Below are 20904 nucleotides of genomic sequence, written 5' to 3'. Positions count from 1 at the left end.
GGCTTGTTATGAAGGCTATAGAGAGAGCAATAAATACATGGAGGCGATGCCTGAGGAAGCTGCTGGGTTCCCTTTAAGAATCTCATTAACATTTTATTTAGTTTCAGTTGTCATTTAAACTGCAAAAGCCTTTCGGTGAAGGAAATGTTTCCTTCTTTTTCTGAGTACATTCATAAAGATGAGACAGATATGAGATTTAAAGTAAGGTTCATGGGGAAGAGCAATAATTACAGGTAGGGCTCATACTCACATGTGAGAAACTCAGACGAGTCTCGCACGTCAATACCCCACACTGCCGCCGACACTCGAATCGGAGCGTTCAGCTGCATAGAAATACATGCAGCTGAACACTCCACTCCCGAGTGCTGGCGGCAGGGCTGGGTATTGTGTGAGACTAATCCGAGATTCTCTCATGTGAGTATGAGCCCGTAGAAGGATAACCTGAATGTCCTGGGCTCCAACTGAACCATCTACATGTAGATATTCTAGTTTTGTATTTGAACCCAGTACTTAATAATTCAAATCCTATCTGAGATATATATATATATATATATATATATATATATATATATATATATATATGTATCAAAATTCCCCCCAAATCTTTAAGAAGTGCCCCATTTGAGAAACAATAAGCAGGAGAGTCCAGTGACATATGGGAATGTTGGCAAGTGCTTGGTCTGAAGGATATGGATTTTCAGGTTCTAGAATGAGCTTTGAGGATTTTCCATAATTTTAATCAACACTTTAGGAAAACAGGTTGAATAGAAGGACATATGAATTTTTTCACCCATTCTAATTAATATATTACTGTGTCTCATTGGTTTCCTTAAAGTAACGTTTGACATCTTACAAGAAATATAAAGAGAGAGGCAGCACTCCAAAAAATGGATACAAAAAAGTGTGGACTTTATTAAGCCCAAATGGCTGCGGTTCACAGAACTTTTCCAAGCTTTTCCACTCCAGCTTAATTAGGTTCACCCTTTTTTGCATTTATTTTTAGAGTGCTGTCTCTCTCTTTTTATATACTACAGAAATTGGATATTTGTTATGTTATACATGTATTTGTTTATTTTATACTCATATATGGCACATAAAGACTTTGAGGTCCAAATCTTAGCCATAAGAGGTCAAGGTTCCCAAGCTACTGCTTTCTATAGCTTATTGAGTGACCCAGGTCATAGTCGTTAAGGGGAGCATGTCAGGAGAATTACTCAAACTGGCCGCATGGCTGTGCAGATTATAGTACAATAAATATGACGCCTATCTTGTAGTAAGCCAATGTGCCATGGCTAGGAAATGAACTTTGAACCCACAGGCAAATCATCCTGGAAGTGCATTTGAGGCGTGATTTTACACTTTTCATGGGCCTTCAAAAATTGGTATCTCAGCTATGGAACATCAAATTGTTACAAGACAGATGTCATTTTTATTGTTGTCCTCTTGCCATCGCTGTCATATCTTTTTAGTTTGATTAGTAAAAATGTCCTGACGGGTTCCTTTTAAATCAAGATGTATTGTAGGAACAAAGAACATGTCACTTCTGCAAAACGCATTAATAGAGAAAGTGTCTACACTGCCTGGTTTCTATTGTTGACATAGTATAGATTTGGAGTGGCCGAAGGCATGGAAACTATATAAAACTGTGGAAATTCACATGGTTAATAATTAAACAGTTTAGTATAATTTCTTTTCTACTCAATATTCATTGGCCATTTTAAAAACAACTAACATTACTGTGAATATTCCAAAAGTTGGGTGGTGGATGCGACACATCATAGTGTTGTCAACAAAGAACTTGCGCCTAATGGCTATGAAGGTAGCGCAGTAAATGAAAAAATGCAGCTATGAATGGAGGTAGGGGTAATCGCCTGTCTGTCCCTTTGTTCTACAGATGGGATACACTCCTCTGCATGTAGCCAGCCACTATGGGAACATTAAAATGGTGAACTTCCTGCTGCAGCATGGTGCCAAAGTCAATGCCAAAACCAAGGTGGGTTGTAATTTTTAACAATTTACAAATGTAACATACATGATGGTTGGTGGGGAAGAAATCTTGCACTGCAGATTTCAATGGCGTTTCATGCGCACATGAAAATAAAGTACATGCATCTTCCTATGGTTCCGTATGATGGAGTCCACCGTTTTAAGGATTTTCCTTGTGAGAGGCAGTCATGTTGTTAGAGACGTCACTTACGGTATACCAGTGACATCTGTAATGTTTCATAGAATCATAGAATCATAGAATCGTAGAGTTGGAAGGGACCTCCTGGGCCATCTGGACCAACCCCCTGCTCAAAGCAGGATTCGCTAAATCATCCCAGTCAGATGTCAGTCCAGCCTCTGTTTGAAGACTTCCATTGAAGGAGAACTCACCACTTCTCGTGGCAGCCTGTTCCACTCATTGATCACTCTAACTGTCAAAAAGTTTTTTCTAATATCTAATCTGTGTCTCTTCCCATTCAGTTTCATCCCATTGCTTCTAGTCTTTCCTTGTGCAAATGAGAATAAAGTTGATCCTTCTACAATGTGACAGCCCTTTAGATATTTGTAGACAGCTATTAAGTCTCCTCTCAGTCTTCTCTTTTGCAAACTAAACATTCCCAAATCCTGCAACCTTTCCTCATAAGACAGGGTTTGCAGACCGGTCACCATTCTGGTCGCTCTTTTCTGAACTTGCTCCAGTTTGTTGATGTCTTTTTTAAAATGTGGTGCCCAAAACTGGACACAATATTCCAGATGAGGTCTGACCAAAGAGGAGTAGAGGGAAATAATGACTTCACGTGATCTAGACTGTATGCTTCTGTTAATACATCCTAGAATTGCATTTGCCTTTTTTGCTGCTGCATCACACTGTTGACTCATATTCAGTCTGTGATCTATTAGTATACCCAAGTCTTTTTCACATGTGCTGTCACTTAGCCCTATTCCTCCCATTCTATATATGCTTTTTTCATTTTTATTGCCCAGATGTAGTACTTTGCATTTCTCCCTGTTAAAAACCATTCTGTTAGTTGCTGCCCACTTCTCCAGTTTATTTAAATCTTTTTGAATCCTCTCTCTCTCTTCTCTAGTATTAGCTATCCCTCCTAGCTTTGTGTCATCAGCAAATTTAATCAGTTTACCCTCAATTCCTTCATCTAAATCGTTGATAAAGATGTTGAACAATACAGGGCCCAGGACAGAGCCCTGTGGTACCCCACTTGAGACATTCTTCCAACTGGATGTGCAGCCATTTACGACCACTCTTTGGGTCCGATCACTAAGCCAGTTATGAATCCACCTAACAGTTGCCTTGTCCATTCCATACTTAGTCATTTTTTCAATAAGGATTGTATGAGAGACTTTGTCAAATGCTTTGCTGAAGTCAAGATATACTATATCTACAGCATTTCCTTGATCCACCCAATCAGTGATACCGTATACCAATAAAGCTCATTATATTAAGGTCGTTAGTACATGAGCCCCTCTTTATACTTGCTTTCCTTGGTTTGGGAGAAAATTTTCTCTAGAAGATGATTCATGCAATATTTTTTTCTCCAGAATGGATATACTCCATTACATCAGGCTGCGCAACAAGGACATACTCACATCATCAATGTGTTACTCCAGCATGGTGCCTCCCCCAATGAAGTCACTGTGGTAAGTGAATATTCAGAACAGTGTGTGTTTTACAATCCACATAAGTGGCGCTCTATGCATTATAGACATTAAATAGTGATTTAGGTTTTTTTTCTGTGGTTTGTTTAAAGGGGCTTACTGGTGAAAAAAGTTATCACCTTTCTACTGGACAGGTGACACTTGTTAATTGATGAGGGCTGGGACCTGCACCACATGACAGAATAGGGAACATTTAACTTTACTAGAATGGAACGGCAGTGCTCATGCCTGATTGATTCTCCATTCATTCTCTTTGGGGCTGCTGAGCAAATACAGAATGAATGAAGCAGCAGTTGTGTGTCGATCTGTAAAGGCGGAGAAGATGGTGGAAGAGATGGTGGAACACCCTTTCTGAAGACCCCTGTCATTATATCTAATGTGACCCTTTTATGATTGTGTGTTTATCCTGATGTAGACTGCAATTTCCTTCTAGTGATGGGTGACAGGATTAACTGTAGGGTCAGGCCATAGTTGGGGAGGAGTAAATAGACACTAGGGATTAGTTTCTGTTTTTATAGTCAGTCTTGGTTGAGCTAGAGATCCTCGGTCAGTTCTGATCATCATCAGGTGTGTGAAGAACTGTCCTACAAGGAAGCACGTTTTGGCAGCAGTTATCCTCATAACAGGCCAGTTGGGAACCTACTGGAAGTGGATCTTAAGCAAGTCTCAAAGTTAGCCAGACTTGGAGGTCTTTGTAAAGAAATACAGGATCAGCTACGCCCTTATACCATTCACAGAGTGCACTTTGGGGGTCAGTGGTCGCAGTGCAACACATTGTCCCATGTGGCCCTGTACCGAGAAGATGAAGGCCCCCAGCGTAGCCTGTTATTCATTTGCAACATTCTACACTAGCAGTATGCCGCCGTCCGCAACTGTCAAGTGTGAACCTCTGTTATACCGTCCAGATGAAAAACTCAAGCACCATTCCTGCTACCCATTGTACATATGTTTCAGACTTAGTAAACGAGTTTATTTTCGTAAACCTGTCAGTCTTCTTCATCATGGAGATAAAGGGTCCAAGTATCTCGCAAATCATGGCAGAACATAGTCTGAAGGTGTCAGCAGCTGAAACAGTAACACGTGCACACACCTAGGGTTACCTATGTAGGGCGTTTTGGGGCACAGGGACAACAACCTGCTAGTGCCGTCCCTTAGACAACATGCCTCCCCATTTTCTAACTGGGATAAAAGTATTTGAAGTACTGGTGGTGTACTGTTACCACTGACGCATCTTAGTGAATATTATACAATAAACGCAATACATAAGCAGTGGTCAGTACTGTAAGCCCTCTATAGACACAGCTACAGCAAGTCCAAACTTTATTTTTTCATTCTTTTGCTTCTCTAAAACATTGCAGAGGATATAGAAATGTACAGTATATACTAAAAATGACTTGGATTACCATGAAGATGTATTAGGAAATAAATCAGCATGGAATATTGTACCAAAAAAACCCCATGATGCTACAAGATGAAGACTCATTCTAAAGTAGTCGCTAAGTGTCTAAACAGTAACTTCTCAGCATGACACTGGAAATGGCCCCCTGAAAACTTGGGTCTTGTATAGGGAACAATTTCTCACAAATGATTGATTGTTATTAACATTCTGTTTTTAAACAACTATTAGCAAAAAAAAATCCAATCCTTTTTCACAAAATATGAATTAGGCTGGGATCACACTACCGTGTGTGATGCGAAAAACTCGCACAAGTCTCTGGCATCAACACACGGCGCTAGCGCCGGCACTCAGGACCGGCGCTGCGGCTGCATGTATTTCTATGCAGCCGCAGCTCTGGTCCTGAGTGTCAGCGGCAGCGCCAGGTGTTGATGCCAGAGACTTGTGCGAGTTTATCGAATCACACACGGTAGTGTGATCCCAGCCTTAGGCACTGCAGGGACTGGCCGGCACCTCTCCTGACCTGAGCATGATAGCATGATGGATTCCTATGCAGCTGTCAAGCTCAGGTCAGGAGAGGAGCCGGCTAGGGCAAGTTTTACGATCCAATTCTCGGGCGAAAAATACGCCAGTGTGTCTCTGCCCTCACTCTTAAATATGTGCATCAACAACTCCATGGCTAAAAGTATGTCAGGCAGAGGTGTATAAATGAATAAAATATAAAATGATAAATAAAATTCAAGATCTCTTTTTTTGGTTTAATACTTGATGAATTTAAGGACAAACAAAAACTTGGCTTTAATGGGTTTGTTCACCCTCGGGGACAAATTTTTTCTTACGTAAATGCATGCAGTTGGGACTAAACATAATTTTTTCTATTGGGTTTCATTAAATATTTCAGGATGAATACCAGAGGATAGAGTTCTAGGAAGAAAAAACCCCTGAATTGTTGTTTTACGAGTAATACAAGTATCTAGTAAAATAGACCTGTCAAAAGAGCAGAGAAGCAGTTTATTATGGAACAGGGCAGTTTGACTATCAGAAATTACAAAATTTGTTCTGAAAAGTAGTGTTCCTTGTCACGATTGCTGCATTCCAGTGGTTCTTTAGTACAGCTTTATACACTTGCACATGTTCTTTGCAGATTGCATGCAGGATGTTGTCTCTCAGCGCTGATTTCATGTGTGGATGAGATCCAGGAAAAAGTCATCAGAGCAGAAACTTCACAAAGTTGTAGATCAGGACAAGTGAGCTGGAGGCGTCTGGTGTTGGTGTACGGATATAGAAAAATGACAGTCACAATTCCTTGATTTTAGGTTGGAGTCAGACTATTGTATGCAATATGATAATGACCCTCAGCTCCTGCTCTGCTGCGTGTGGGAGCCACGTGCCATGGTACTATGCTCCGAGCCTCTCGCACAGAGAGGATCGGAGCACAGCTGCGGAGGAGGCAGGGAAATTAATCTCTCCATCTCCTCTGCTGTCGGCGTATATCGCACCGCATTCGGATGGTATCAGAATGCTGTGCGTTGTGTCACTCGCACCCATAGACTTATATAGCTGAGTCTCGGTGCCAATCACAGCATGCTTCGATTGTTCTTGCATGCCGATTCGACATGGGAAAATAATCGCAGATGTGAGCTGCCCCATAGAGTAACACTGGGCCGAGGGCTGTGTGATGTTTTATCGCATAGCACTCGGCCGTATTCTACGGTAGTGTGAATCCAGCCTTAGGCTGTCGGTGTCTAACCCCTGACACTAATACAAAGCGTTGCTGTTTTATTTTTCCTCTAGAATGGTAACACCGCTCTCGCCATTGCTCGAAGATTGGGCTACATTTCAGTGGTCGATACTTTGAAGGTGGTGACGGAAGAGACTCTGACTACAGTGGTAAGTAGATTTATATCATTATAGTGCTCCTTGTACCAGCTACTCTTTGTAATAGGTCGGGGTCACACTTGCGAGAAACTTGCATGAGTCTCGCGTCTCAATACCCGGCACTGCCGCCGGCACTAAGGACTGGAGTATGCGGCTGCAGGTATTTGTATGCAGCTGAACGCTCCGGTCTCGAGTGCCGGCGGCAGTGCCAGATATTAAGACGCGAGACTCGTGCAAGTTTCTCGCAAGTGTGACCCCATCCATAATGTGATAATATATTCTAGTAAAGCGTTTGGCTAATGTGGACAACTCCAATATAAGGAAAGAGTCATATGGAAACGAGCTGATCACTAGAAGTCCCAGTTATCACTTCCTTCACATCCAGTGTAAAAAGGATCTGTCCCCCCGTCTGTTATACTAAAATATTGCATTCATCATGAAGTAACAATTCTAGAGCGTATTTTTTAGACCTTTTTGTAGTGCTATTCCTCTTGTATGAATAAATTACCAAGAGGATGTCACTTTTCCCTTGTCAGCAGTATATTTCAATATACAGTCTAAAGCCCCCTTCTCACATAGCGAGATCTTGTGACGCATCAGCGACCTCACCAGCAATCTCGCTACATGTGACACGCAGCAGCGACCGCCCCCCGGCTGGATATCACCGATTGTGCTCGAATGTCCTGGGCCATTTTTTCATCGTTGGCGGCCCGCTGGCCAGCATGCATCGCTGTGTTTGACCCGACGAGCGACCTCGTTAGCGACGCAGAACTCGGACGCAGGCTGGAATCATTCAGAATCGCTGCTGTGTGACAATGTACCAACGACTGCTGAGGATCGATGGATGGTTGCTGCGTCGCTGAAGAGATCTGCCTGTTTGGCAGCTTACTAGCGATCATTTAGAGACGCACCAGTGATCCTTACCAGGTCGTATCGCTGTTGGGATCACTGGTGCGTCGCTAAGTGAAACGACCCTAAGGGCTTGTGTAGACTGCCGTAGATTCCCTCGGAATCGGGCTGATTATGTAAAAGACACTGATCAAACTAAGAGTCTGATTAGACCATGATCATAATGTACTCCTGTTCTCTGTGATGAGAACAGAATTTCTCCATCTTCTCCATTTTCAGTCTTTGCAAATTGGACTGCACTCAGATGTCATCCTAGTGCAGTCCGATGTGCTCCATCGACTCATTGACTTGCATGGCGGAGTGTAATCCAAATATCGGCTCAAACTCGAGCAGGCAGAGATTTCTTTTCCTCTGACAGATACTGTCCAAGGAAAAAAATCAGCCTTATGCACAGTCTCATAGACTATCCTTGGTCCGCATGTTTTGTCAGCTCACACTCGGAACAATAATATGGCCATCTGCACCTGCCCTAATATAAGGGCAAACATACCAGTGGTGCAACCTGCGCAGCTGCACAGAGGCCCTCTTGGTAATGGGGCTGATCTCCACCTCCAAAATCGGTGGAATTGTGCATTATTATTGTTATTACTATTTATTATTATGGCGCCATTTATTCCTTGGTGCTTTACTTGTGAAAAGGAGTACACATAATAAAAAAACAATAACAATAATCTCGAACAAAACAAGTCATCGACTGGTACAAGAAGAGAGAGGACCCTGCGTGCGAGGGCTCACAGTCTTTTGCGAAGAGTTATTGGACTGCAAAAATCTTATATATACACTGCTCAAAAAAATAAAGGGATCACTAAGATACCACATCGTAGATATCAATGAATGAAATATTGCAGCTGCTAATCTTTATTCATTATATAGTGGTATGCGTTGAGAACAAGAAAACATAAAAATGATCAATGTAAATCAAAATTAATATCCCATGGAGTTCTGGATTTGGAAGGATACTCAAAATCAAAGTGGAAAATCAAATTACAGGCTGATCCAACTTCAGTGGAAATGCCTCAAGACAAGGAAATGATGCTCAGTAGTGTGTGTGGCCTCTACGTGCCTGTTTGACATCCCTGCGACACCTGGGCATGCTCCTGATGAGTCGGCGGATGGTCTCCTGAGGGATCTCCTCCCAGGCCTGGACTAAAGCATCCGCCAACTCCTGGACAGTCTGTGGTGCAACGTGACGTTGGTGGATGTAGCGAGACATGATGTCTCAGATGTGCTCAATCGGATTCAGGTCTGGGGATCGGGCGGGCCAGTCCATAGCTTCAATGCCTTCATCTTGCAGGAACTGCTGACACACTCCAGCCACATGAGGTCAGTCATTGTCCTGCATTAGGAGGAACCCAGGGCCAACCGCACCAGCATATAGTCTCACAAGGGGTCTGAGGATCTCATCTCGGTACCTAATGGCAGTCAGGCTACCTCTGGCGAGCACATGGAGGGCTGTGCGGCCCTCCAAAGAAATGCCACCCCAAACCATTACTGACCCATTGCCAAACCGGTCATGCTGAAGGATGTTACAGGCAGCAGATCGCTCTCCACGGCATCTCCAGACTCTGTCACGTCTGTCACATGTGCTCAGTGTGAACCTGCTTTCATTTGTGAAGAGCACAGGGCGCCAGTGGCGAATTTGCCAATCCTGGTGTTCTATGGCAAATGCCAAGCGTCCTGCACGGTGTTGGGCTGTGAGCACAACCCCCATCTGTGGACGTCGGGCACTCAGACCATCCTCATGGAGTCAGTTTCTAACCGTTTGTGCAGACACATGCACATTTGTGGCCTGCTGGATGTCATTTTGCAGGGCTCTGGCAGTGCTCTTCCTGTTCCTCTTTGCACAAAGGCTGAGGTATCGGTCCTGCTGCTGGGTTGTTGCTCTCCTACGGCCTCCTCCACATCTCCTGTTGTACTGGCCTGTCTCCTGGTAGCGCCTCCAGCCTCTGGACACTATGCTGACAGACACAGCAAACCTTCTTGCCACAGCTCGCATTGATGTGCCATCCTGGATGAGCTGCACTACCTGAGCCACTTGTGTGGGTTGTTGAGTCCGTCTTATGCTACCACGAGTGTGAAAGCACAACCAACATTCAAAAGTGACCAAAATATGAGCCAGAAAGCACTGGTACTGAGATGTGGTCTGTGGTCCCCACCTGCAGAACCACTCCGTTATTGAGTGTGTCTGTTAGGCGTCGGGTTCCGGGCGCTGCATAGCGGGAATCCCGAGCCTTGCCATCTTCAGTCTCCCATTCCCCTCCGGCCGCAGTGGAGCCTGGTCAGCAGACTCCACAATCCCGGCATTCTGCCCACACCAGCATCGTGGGTTCGGTTGCTGCTGCCACCTCTGGTCCAGTTATGGCAATGCAGCCTGTCCAGCAGCAAGAGACTCCAGAGTCAAAGTTCTCCCTTCACTCCACTGAGCATGCTCAGGAGACGATCTCCCATTGGGGATCGGGAGTCACATGCTCAGGTCCTTCTCCAGTTCCGATTGGTCCATCTGGAGGATCAGGAACGTCCCGGAAGGGCACGGCTATAAAAGGCGCACATGGCCGCCCCGCTATGCGCTATGATAGACTCTGAGGCTAATGCATTTAGTGTATGTGTGATGATGGATGAATGAGCCTGGTGACTGACGCATTATAATTCCCCCCCCCCCCTTGGATATTACGTATGTGTTAGGGTGAGGGATTAGAGTCAGTACGTTAGCTCTACACTGCATAGCGCCGCAGTGTTGCGCCACATCCACCGCTAGCACCTAGGGCGTCGGCCAGTATAGGCCTCCTTGGCCACTGCTATCGCAGCGTCCGCTAGTTACATCGTGCGCTTTAGTAGCACTTTCCAGCCCGGTTATTAGGCTGGTTAGTGGCGTCCATCAGGGCGGATTCTGCACATATTGCAGCAGTGGTTCACACCCCGTGACCTGTGACGTTAACAGGTTGCGTTTGTTCGCCAGCAGGCATGTGTTACGTGAAGTAACGGGGCACATGTCTGTTAGCACCGACTCAGTGGTTTCGCACCGGTGTCCGGCTTTACTCCTACACGCCTTTCCCTCATTGTTTAGCAGCAGTTGGTCACCTCTGCACGGTGGGCCCTGGGCTGCGATCGCACCTTATATATTATTTCATTTTTATTATTTGGCTCATTCCGCCAGCCCCATAACAGTGTCTTAATAATTGCAGATAATTTCCATCTCTTGTCTATTCCATTTGCACAACAGCATGTAAAATTGATTGTCAATCAATGTTGCTTCCTAAGTGGACAGTTTGATTTACTTGGAGTCATATTCTGTTAAGTGTTCCCTTTATGTTTTTGAGCAGTGTATTTTGGTTGCACAGGGCCGTCTTCTGTCTTCTGTCTGTGTCCGCCCCTTGTATGATAGTTTCAGAGTTTAAAATTACATGACCCATTGACCCTTGGGAATTGTAACATCTCAATTTGAGCTTTCATTGCTCGGATTAATAACAAGGGAACGGCAAAATATAGAGTTCTAAGAGAAGATACTCTAGAAGTGGTGTTATTTTATGGATATTGCAGGGTTACAGTTTGTTCCCACAGAGTTTTCTTTGAGGCAGCCAAAAAAGATGCGTTTTCTAGTAGAAATCGCTTAAGGAAATGCTCCATCTTTAAAGATTTTTTAGAAGAGTTTTTTGTTTTCTAAAGCGGTTTTAGGAGATTTTTTTTTCATGAAGAATTTTTTGCAGCCTTTTGGATGGACAATGCCTAGTTTTGGAGTTGATTTTATCAGGAGACATCAATAAAAGGAACATACACTTTTTTTTTTCAAAACACTGAACTTTTGGCCAACAGCCGCGCAACAGATTTCCTCTAGTGAACGTCAAACTAACGGTCATAAACTATCTCTGAAAACTTCTGATTTTCCCTTTTGGCATACAGGCAACCGAAAAGATGAGCCAAAATTATTAAGAGGTGTGTGCCTCTGGATACATATAGCACACCTTTCTCCAGCAGGGGTCTTGTTTTAAATCTTGATAAGTTTCTCCCAGTTTTCGGCAGCAGCATCTATACTAGTGGCCATTGGATTGTACATTGACAGTATATCTGTCTGCATACTTATGTCCTTTGCAATGCACCAACCTTTGATGGGGGCGTAAAAAGAAACTAGAATTCATTATTTCTATGTAGATTTACAGGAAACACTTTTTGATTGATGTGCAAACGTTCAGTAGCTCCATTTTCCTAGCACTGATAATAAGCAGGTGATGACGCGTTGGGTTCTACTGATGAGCCAAATCTCTGGCGGAGAGATGAGCTGCACGGCCCACAGGGATTGAGGAGATTAACAACCAGATAATTAAATCTCATATGAAAGCTGCAATCTACATAAAAGCATTTTACTGTTTTAACTTTTACCTTAGTTTATGATTAGCTATATAGATTTACACTTTTATTATGACAAAACATCAAAGCTCGTTGGCTGGAAACGCCAATCTCATTAAATCTGAGCTCCGTTCTGCTGCCTGTAAAATAACACAGTAAGGCCAAATAAAAATCTGGCAGCTCTTCAGTGACATAGTACGTGACTGTAATGCTCCAGACCTTCTGAATTGGGCATAATGGGGTTGCTCTGGACTACACAGTTGCTAACCTATCCATAGGTTATCAATATAAGAGCAATGAGAATTCTTCCTACTAAATCTGCACCGATTCAGCTGAAATCTGCTCCAGCAGTGGCCGGATGTAAGTTATACGCAGAGCAAAACACCGCGCAGCTCCATACACTGCTTAGTGGCCACTGCGGGGTACTGCAATTTACTTTCCATGTGAGTGTCAGATGATATACTGCTACCAAATGTCATCACTTTAGAAGATACACATACCCATCTAATGACTGGATGGGCTATATATTGGAATACCTGATAGTTTAGAATTATTCTAGTGATGCCAAAATATAAAACATGTTCACATAGACTCACCAGTGTGTAGTGGGTCAAAACTTCATACTGTAAGGTGAGTAGGTGGGGCTCATAAAGAAAATCTGTCAATAGGTTCAGAATTCCTAAACTGTCTATATGGGCATGTAGGTCATAGGAAGCTGAATAACATGGATGTCATTCATCATGTAACTTTTTACGCTGATGCTTTTATCCTCCATTGAGCACTTTCTTCAATGAATAAAGAAGACTTTTTTTCACTTCTTCGTTGAGCTGGATTCTTCATTCTTTTGACTGAATAAAATAATACCTTGATATCTGTGATCCAATGTTTTATTCTAGAGATATCCACGTTTTTCTTATATGTAAATGAGCTGTTAAGATCTGTGGACCGGAGGCTAACCTCCATGACAGTCGGCCTCCAGAGATTATTTTTAAAAAGGCGGTGCTAACAGTGTGATGTGTAATGGCTGCTCTCCTGACCTCACTGCAGAGCTGTGTGTGATTATTTGCAGATTCCTCTCAGCTTCAGCTTCCATCTCAGAGGGAGTTAGTTTTGCGATAGTGTTGAAATACAGAAGAGCTGTGAGAGCTGCAGCAAATGTGTTTGTGATGAGATAAGGTTCAGGTCTGTTGTTCTGTATTAGGGTACCGTTACATTTAGCGATGCACCAGCGATCCCGACAACGATATGGATCGCTGGTACATCGCTAAGTGGTCGCTGGTGAGCTGCCACACAGGCAGATCTCACCAGCGACATAGCAGTGGTCGGGGGTCGCTACTTATCTGTCAGACGATTCGATCCTGCGTCCTCCCGCCCGCGTCCACGCGTCACTCGTCGGCGCCACAGGAAGCCCAGCAGGAAGCGCCCGACAAGAAATGATCCTGGACCTTCTCGAGCGACCAGCGATAACCAGTGGGGAGCCGGTCGGAGGTAAGTATCACATGTAGCGATATCGCTAGCAATATCGCTGCTATGTCACAAAATCAGTGACGTTACAGCGATATTGCTAGCGATATCGCTATGTGTAATGGGGGCTTTAGTTACTTGTCCCAGCCTTGTAGTTACCACTTTTATTAAAATTAAGCTCTGGGGGACCAGTGTCCGTCCCATAGCCTGGAATAGCTCATTCACATTACGAGGAATTTGTGGATTTCTCTAGATAAGACATCGGTTTGCAGATATCAAGATATCTGTAGAAGGGAAGTGTCTTAAAATAGGGGACCCCATTTACAGTATCTCTCCTCTGATGTGCGATCAAAAATATATGTGATTTGCATGCTAGCCCATGTATGCAAATTATGCAAATGTATATATCTACCATATATATAATTCCCCCACGTGTTTCCCTACATGCACAGTGCTCAAGTTTGACATTAACCCCTTAACGACCGCCGATACGCCTTTTAATGTCGGCAGTTAAGGGCACGTACTCCTCAGCGCCGCTTTTTAACAGCACTGAGAAATAAGTGGATCGCGCCCAGCAGAGTCAGAAAATCTCCGGGGTCTCAGCTACCAGTGGTAACTGAGACCCCAGAGAACATGATTCGAGTCGGTTTTTACCGACCCCAGTGTTTCAAAAAAAATCAGATTTACCATTTAATTTCTCTCTCCTCTGATGTGATCCACATCAGAGGAGAGATAAATGGGGTCCCCCTATCCCCTCCGGTACCTCCGGTGTCCCTGGACCCTCCTGCATCTCCCCTGGCTGGTGGCGTCTTATTCCAGGAAGGAAATGGCGGGCGCATGCGCAGTGCGCTCGCCGAGATGTGCCGGCCAGCACCCGGCAACAATAGGAAATTTTTTTTTTATTGATTCATTTTGATCACTGTGATAGACCCTATCACAGTGATCAAAATAAAAAAAATAGTAAATCAAACCCCCCCTTTATCACCTCCTTAGTTAGGTAAAAGTAATAAAATAATAAAAAACGTATTTATTTCCATTTTTCCATTAGGGTTATGGTTAGGCTTATAGTTGAGGTTATAGCTAGGGTTAGGGAGGGACTAGGGCTAAGGTTATTGTTGGGGTTATAGTTGGGGTTAAAGTTAGAGTTGGGCTAAAGTTAGGGCTGGGGGCTAAGGTTTGGGTTATAGTTGGGGTTATAGCTAGGGTTAGGGTTGGGCAAGGGTTAGGGTTGGGGCTAGGGTTAGTGTTGGGGTAAGGGTTGTGGTGTTGGGGTTAGGGTGATGTTGGGGTTAGGGCAGTGGTTAGGGTTATAGTTAGAGTTGGGATTAGGGTTAGGGGTGTGTTGGGATTAGGGTTGGTGTTAGGGTTGGAGTTAGAATTGGGGTGTTTCCACTGATTAGGTACATCGGGGGTCTCCAAACGCAACATGGTGCCCACCATTGATTCCAGCCAATTTTGCGTTCAAAATGTCAAACAGCGATCCTTCCCTTCTGAGCCTTTCCATGCGCCCAAACAGTGACTTTTCCCCACATGTGGTGTATCGGCGTACTCAGGAGAAATTGCACAACAAATTTTGTGGTCCATTTTCTCCTGATACCTTTGTGAAAATAAAAAAGTTTGGTTCCAAAGTAATTTTTTTGTGAAAAAAGTAAAATGTTCATTTTTCCATTCCACATTGCTTTAGTTCTCATGAAGCACCTGAAGGGTTAATAAACTTCTTGAGTGTGGTTTTGCACACCCTGAGGGGTGCAGTTTTTAGAATGGTGTCATTTTTGGGTATTTTCTGTTATATTGACCCCCCAAACTCACTTCAAATGTGAGGTGGTCCCTAAAAAAAATTATGTTGTAAATTTTGTTGGAAAAATGAGAAATCTCTGGTCAACTTTTAAACCATATAACGTCTTAAAAAAAATACATATGTTTCCAAAATTGTGCTGATGTAAAGTAGACATGTGGGAAATGTTATTTATTATCAATTTTGTGTGGCATACGGTAACTCTCTGATTTAAGGGCACAAAAATTAAGTTTGAAAATTGCTAAATTTTCTAAATTGTTGCCAAATTTCCATTTTTTTAATAAATAAACGCAAGTCATATCAAAGAAATGTTACCACTTACATGAAGTACAATATGTCATGAAAAAAACATTTTCAGAATCAGTGGGATCAGTTGAAGCGTTCCAAGAGTTATAACCTCATAAATTGACAGTGGTCAGAATTGTAAAAATTGGCTTGGTCATTAAGGTCAAAACTGGCTCTGTCACTAAAGGGATAAAAATTAATATCGGAACTCATTAGAGATGTAGGAGTTCCCCCTTTAATAATTAATATTTTTGGAGGGATTCTCCCCCATTACAGTATCATTTCATGCACCTTTTTATGACCTACATGCCCATATACCCGACTTAGAAGGATGGCTCCTACTGACATATTCTCTTTAAAGAGACTCTGTCATCACAGAATGACTGTTCAAACTAAAGGTACTGTCACACTTAGCGATGTACCAGCGATCCCGACCAGCGATATGACGCGGTCAGGATCGCTGGTACATCGCTAAGTGGTCGCTAGTGAGCTGCCACACAGCCAGATCTCACCAGCGACATCGCAGGGGCGGGGTCGCTACTTACGTGTCAGACGAGGCGATGAAGACGTCCTCCCGCCCGTGTCCACGTGTCGCTCGTCTCCACAGCAGGAAGCTGACGACGAGAAACGGTCCAGGACGTTCTCGCTCGATCAGCGATAACCAGCGGGGGAGCGGTCGGAGGTAAGTATCAGACATAGCGATATCGCTAGCAATATCGCTATAACGTCACAAAAACCAGTGACGTTATAGCGATATTGCTAGCGATATCGCTTAGTGTGACAGGCCCTTAAGTCCCCTTGCTCTGAGCTTCACGGCAGAACCAGTCATTTAAATACACCTTCCCACCCGTCGTTTACCCTATATCTCCCCCTCCCCGTACTCTTTGGTTGACAGATCTGATTTCTTAAAGTCTGAGAAGGGTGGAGATAGACGGAAACCAAGCAGATGGGAAAATGTATGTAGCAAAATGCACCTGTAAACCTTGTGATTGGATGTGCCACTGTCACAAGTGAGATGTCTAAATGCATAATATGCCGAATTAGTGATGTTAGGTTACTTATTTTATTGTGTGCTTCAGATTTAAAAGATGTTTCATAAAGTTAACGTCATGAACCTTTTTAGACTCATTTTCTTTTGTACTACAGCTATGCACACTTCTGTGTCTCCACGGTTGCAGACCACAAGTAAATCCTGTGTGTAGTCTGATCTTGTAGATATTCATTACTCTCATCCCGCTGTCCCCTTTTTTCACGAACCTACAGTGGGGAGGGTCCACTTTCACTTGGTGGTTTCTGTTTGACTTCTTCCAACTATGACCACTGCTCCACACAAACTCCTGCCAGTCTGCTGGACATTCTGACCGCAGGACAACCTCTTCAAGCACAATGACCTTCCTTTATGTATTAATCAAGATATCTGTGCTTGTATTCCGTGTGTTGAGGTTTCAGAGTTTGGAGCCCACGTGTTATAAGCATCGTAAATCTTTTATCAACTCCCGGGATTGCTCTTCTCTTGGCATGAAAGCCGCCGCCACACACACAACACATCATCTTGCTGCTTTTTCCAACTATGTTATCATACTTGGCTTAGTACATCCTAACTTAACATAGGAAGTGATCATTTCTTTTTTTTTAATACAACAGATGGTGACTGAAAAGCATAAAATGAATGTTCCTGAAACAATGAACGAGGTCTTGGACATGTCAGACGATGAAGGTATGGGAACAGCGTATATCCTTCCTTTTATCTGTGTCATCACCAGCACTGTAAAGAGTTTTAGCTTTTAATTTTTTGCCTCCATTAATTTAATATCCAGTAAAATTTATTTAGATCTAAATCCAGTATTCCTGAAATCCTGATAATGCCGCACAGAGTTACAAAATAAGAGCATAAGCAGAAGCCTGAGCGCAGGGATTTTGCTTTTCAGTCAGGGGTGTTGATATGGGTGTGCAGAGATGGCACCAGGAACTATAGCCTATGTTGGACCATGCGTAGTACCTTCTATTGGTACTCCACCCCGATCATGCAATATACAGGTGCTTCTCACAAAATTAGAATATCATCAAAAAGTTAATTTATTTCAGTTTTTAATCCAAAAAGTGAAACTCATATATTATATAGAGTCATTACAAACAGAGTGATCTATTTCAAGTGTTTATTTCTGTTAATGATAATTAGGGCTTACAGCGCCAATGAAAGCCCAAAAGTTATCATCTCAGTAAATTAGAATAATTAATAAAAACACCTACAAAGCCTTCCTAAGCGTTTAAAAAGGTACATTAGTCTGTTTCAGTAGGCTCTATAATCATGGGGAAGACTGCTGACTTGATAGATGTCCAGAAGGCAGTCATTGACACACTCCACAAAGAGGGTAAGCCACAAAAGGTGATTGCTAAAGAAGCTGGCTGTTCAGAGTATTGTATCAAGCATATTAATGGAGGAAAATTGAATGGAAGGAAAAAGTGTGGTAGAAACAGGTACACAAGCAAACGGGATAACCGCAGCCTTGAAAGGATTGTAAAGAAAAGGCCATTCAAATATTTGGGGGAAATTCAAAAGGAGTGGACTGCTGCTGGAGTCATTGCTTCAAGAGCCACCACACACAGACATATCCAGGACATGGGCTACAAGTGTCACATTCCTTGTGTCAAGCCACTCATGACCAATAGACAACACCAGAAGCGTCTTACCTGGGCCAAGGAGAGAAAGAACTGGACTGTTGCTCAGTGGTCCAAGGTGTTTTCAGATTAAAGCAAATTTTGCATTTCATTTGAAAATCAAGGTCCCAGAGTCAGGAGGAAGAGTGGAGAGACCACAATCCAAGCTGCTTGAGGTCTAGTGTGAAGTTTCCACAATCAGTGATGGTTTGGAAGCCATGTCATCTGCTGGTGTAGGTTCACTGTGTTTTATCAAGATTAAAGTCCGCGCAGCCGTCTACCAGGAAATTTTAGAGCCCTTCATGCTTCCCTCTGCCGACAAGCTTTTGGAGATGGAAATTTCATTCTCCAGCATTACTTGGCACCTGTCCACACTGCCAAAAGTACCAATACCTGGTTTACAAACAACAGTATCACTGTGCTTGATTGGCCAGCAAATTCGCCTGAGCTTAACCCCATAGAGAATCTATGGGGTATTGTCAAGAGGAAGATGAGAGACACCAGACCCAACAATGCAGAGGAGCTGAAGGCTGTGTGAGAATCATGTGGGAATAGTGGATGAGGGCAGGTATATCTCGCCCAGATTCCTTTCCTATGTGGCCTAGTCTGGTCAGTATCGCACCTGCTTGCTAATGAATAATGGGAGGTGGATATAAAAGGATGCCAGGTGGTTGTGTGAGTGTCTAAGCCTGGGAACACAGAGAGCCTGTCTGTGTGAGAGACACACGTGAGTGGAAGCAGTGCCCACTGCAACTGTGGTTTGGCTGGACGGGAGAAGCCCGCCAGTTGGTAGTTAGGTTGTCCATTGTTTAGTTAGTGCCGGACAGGCAAGGATTTGTTTTATGTTTTATTTCCTTTTGCATTGCTTTCACCGTTAATAAACTTGACCCAGGGTCAGTTACACCCGAATCCCAGCTCTGCGCCTGAGTTTTATGCCGAGTGCACGTGACCTTTGACCCCAGCAGAGGCGATCCCGGAGTGTTTTATCACATTGTGGTGGAGAACGCGGGCAGCACGTTGCAAGCATGAGCATGGAGGACGTGGTGAAAGCGCTGGTACAGTCCACCGCCGTCCAGCAAGAAGCTAATCGGGTGATGATGGCCCAGCTGAAGGAGTTGGTGGACATGACAGCTACCGATCGTTCGCTTCTCCAGCAGGTGGCGCAGCGCCTGGCAAGCCTACATGAGGTTAAACTGGAAGCCGAGTCGAGCGTGATTCACGTGAGTCGGTACTGGCAGAAGATGACGACCGAAGATGACGTCGAGGCATACCTGACCACGTTTGAACGGACGGCGGTACGAGAAAAATGGCCGAAGGCACGATGGGCCGGCCTGATTGCCCCGTTTCTTTCCGGTGAGGCCCAAAAGGCTTATTATGACTTAGAGCCTGAAGCTGCGCAGGACTTTGACAAACTGAAAGCCGAGATCTTGGCCCGGCTGGGAGTGACGACTGCTGTCCGTGCACAGAGAGTGCATCAATGGACTTATCAGCCGGATAAACCACCGCGGTCACAGATGTTCGACCTGATCCACGTGACGAAGAAGTGGCTACAACCCGAGGTGTTGACAGCGCCAGAGATAATCCAGAGAGTCATCATGGACAAGTACTTGAGAGCTCTACCGCCAGCCCTGAGGAAGTGGGTAAGCCATGGAAATCCTACGACGGCAGATCAACTGGTGGATCTGGTGGAACGTTACTCCGTGGCGGAAGGACTCCGAGATGACGCTACCCCACCTCGTTCTTCATCGTCTCCACGTGGAACCGGTAAGACTGTTCCAGGGAGTAGGGGAGATGGAAAAATCCCTAAGACAGTGGGGGAGGAAAACGGGACTGCCCGCACTGCGAGGCCGAGAGTAACGAACTATGGTCTAAGCAAGGGGCCCGTTAGGTGTTTCCGCTGCCAAGAGATGGGACATATTGCTGCGAACTATCCGGTCACTACTGAACCCATGCAGTGCGACATCACAGACTCTAAAAACCGCATGTCTATGGTTGCACGGGTAGTGAGTGTGAATGCCGGTCAAAAGGATGTGGAAAAACACTTGTGTGATTTAACTGTTGATGGCAAAAATGTGGTGGCATTGTTAGACTCGGGAAGTGTGGTGACTCTGGTGAAGGCCAGTCTGGTGTCAGCCCCGACTGGACCATCAGACAAATTTTCTGTAACGTGTGTGCATGGAGACACCTGTTCGTACCTCACCACGGTCATATGCATTACTACTTCCTATGGGTCTGTGCAACATAAAGTGGGACTTGTCCCGGCGTTATTGCATGATGTTATCCTGGGCTGGGATTTTTCCCACTTCTGGCAATTGTGGGAGAATCAGTTGATGCCCTCGGGTAATAGTGTACAAGATTCTTCTCCCAGGGCGCGTGGGGGTCTCGAACCCCTGGAAGATGTCTCCCCTGAAGACTCGGGGGAAGAGTCTGTGGGAAATGACCTGCAGTTCCCGTTTTCAGTCATGGCGGGTGATACGGAGGAGACCGGGGAAGAGGAGGAGGCTGACAGCCGTCCACC

The 20904-nt window shown here is 44.3% G+C and overlaps 1 protein-coding gene across 17 annotated transcripts in view; it reads left to right on the top strand.

The window, feature by feature from the left end:
• The window catches only part of ANK3 (ankyrin 3), an 891037-nt gene that overhangs the window by 687423 nt on the left and 182710 nt on the right, over positions 1-20904 (top strand). For all 17 annotated transcript variants that reach the window (XM_073548271.1, XM_073548272.1, XM_073548270.1 and 14 more), the window contains 4 exons: positions 1895-1993; positions 3544-3642; positions 6851-6946; positions 17373-17445. In XM_073548271.1, coding sequence (XP_073404372.1) covers positions 1895-1993; positions 3544-3642; positions 6851-6946; positions 17373-17445 — 367 coding nt within the window. The remainder of the gene's footprint in view (positions 1-1894; positions 1994-3543; positions 3643-6850; positions 6947-17372; positions 17446-20904) is intronic.

The sequence above is a fragment of the Dendrobates tinctorius genome, unplaced genomic scaffold (genome assembly GCF_039654945.1).
Source record: "Dendrobates tinctorius isolate UK_male_01 unplaced genomic scaffold, ASM3965494v1 ptg000156l, whole genome shotgun sequence".
In the NCBI taxonomy this organism is placed as follows: Eukaryota; Metazoa; Chordata; class Amphibia; order Anura; family Dendrobatidae; genus Dendrobates; species Dendrobates tinctorius.
The sequence above is the reverse complement of the archived record's forward strand: the minus strand, read 5'-3'. Positions and strand labels throughout refer to the sequence as shown.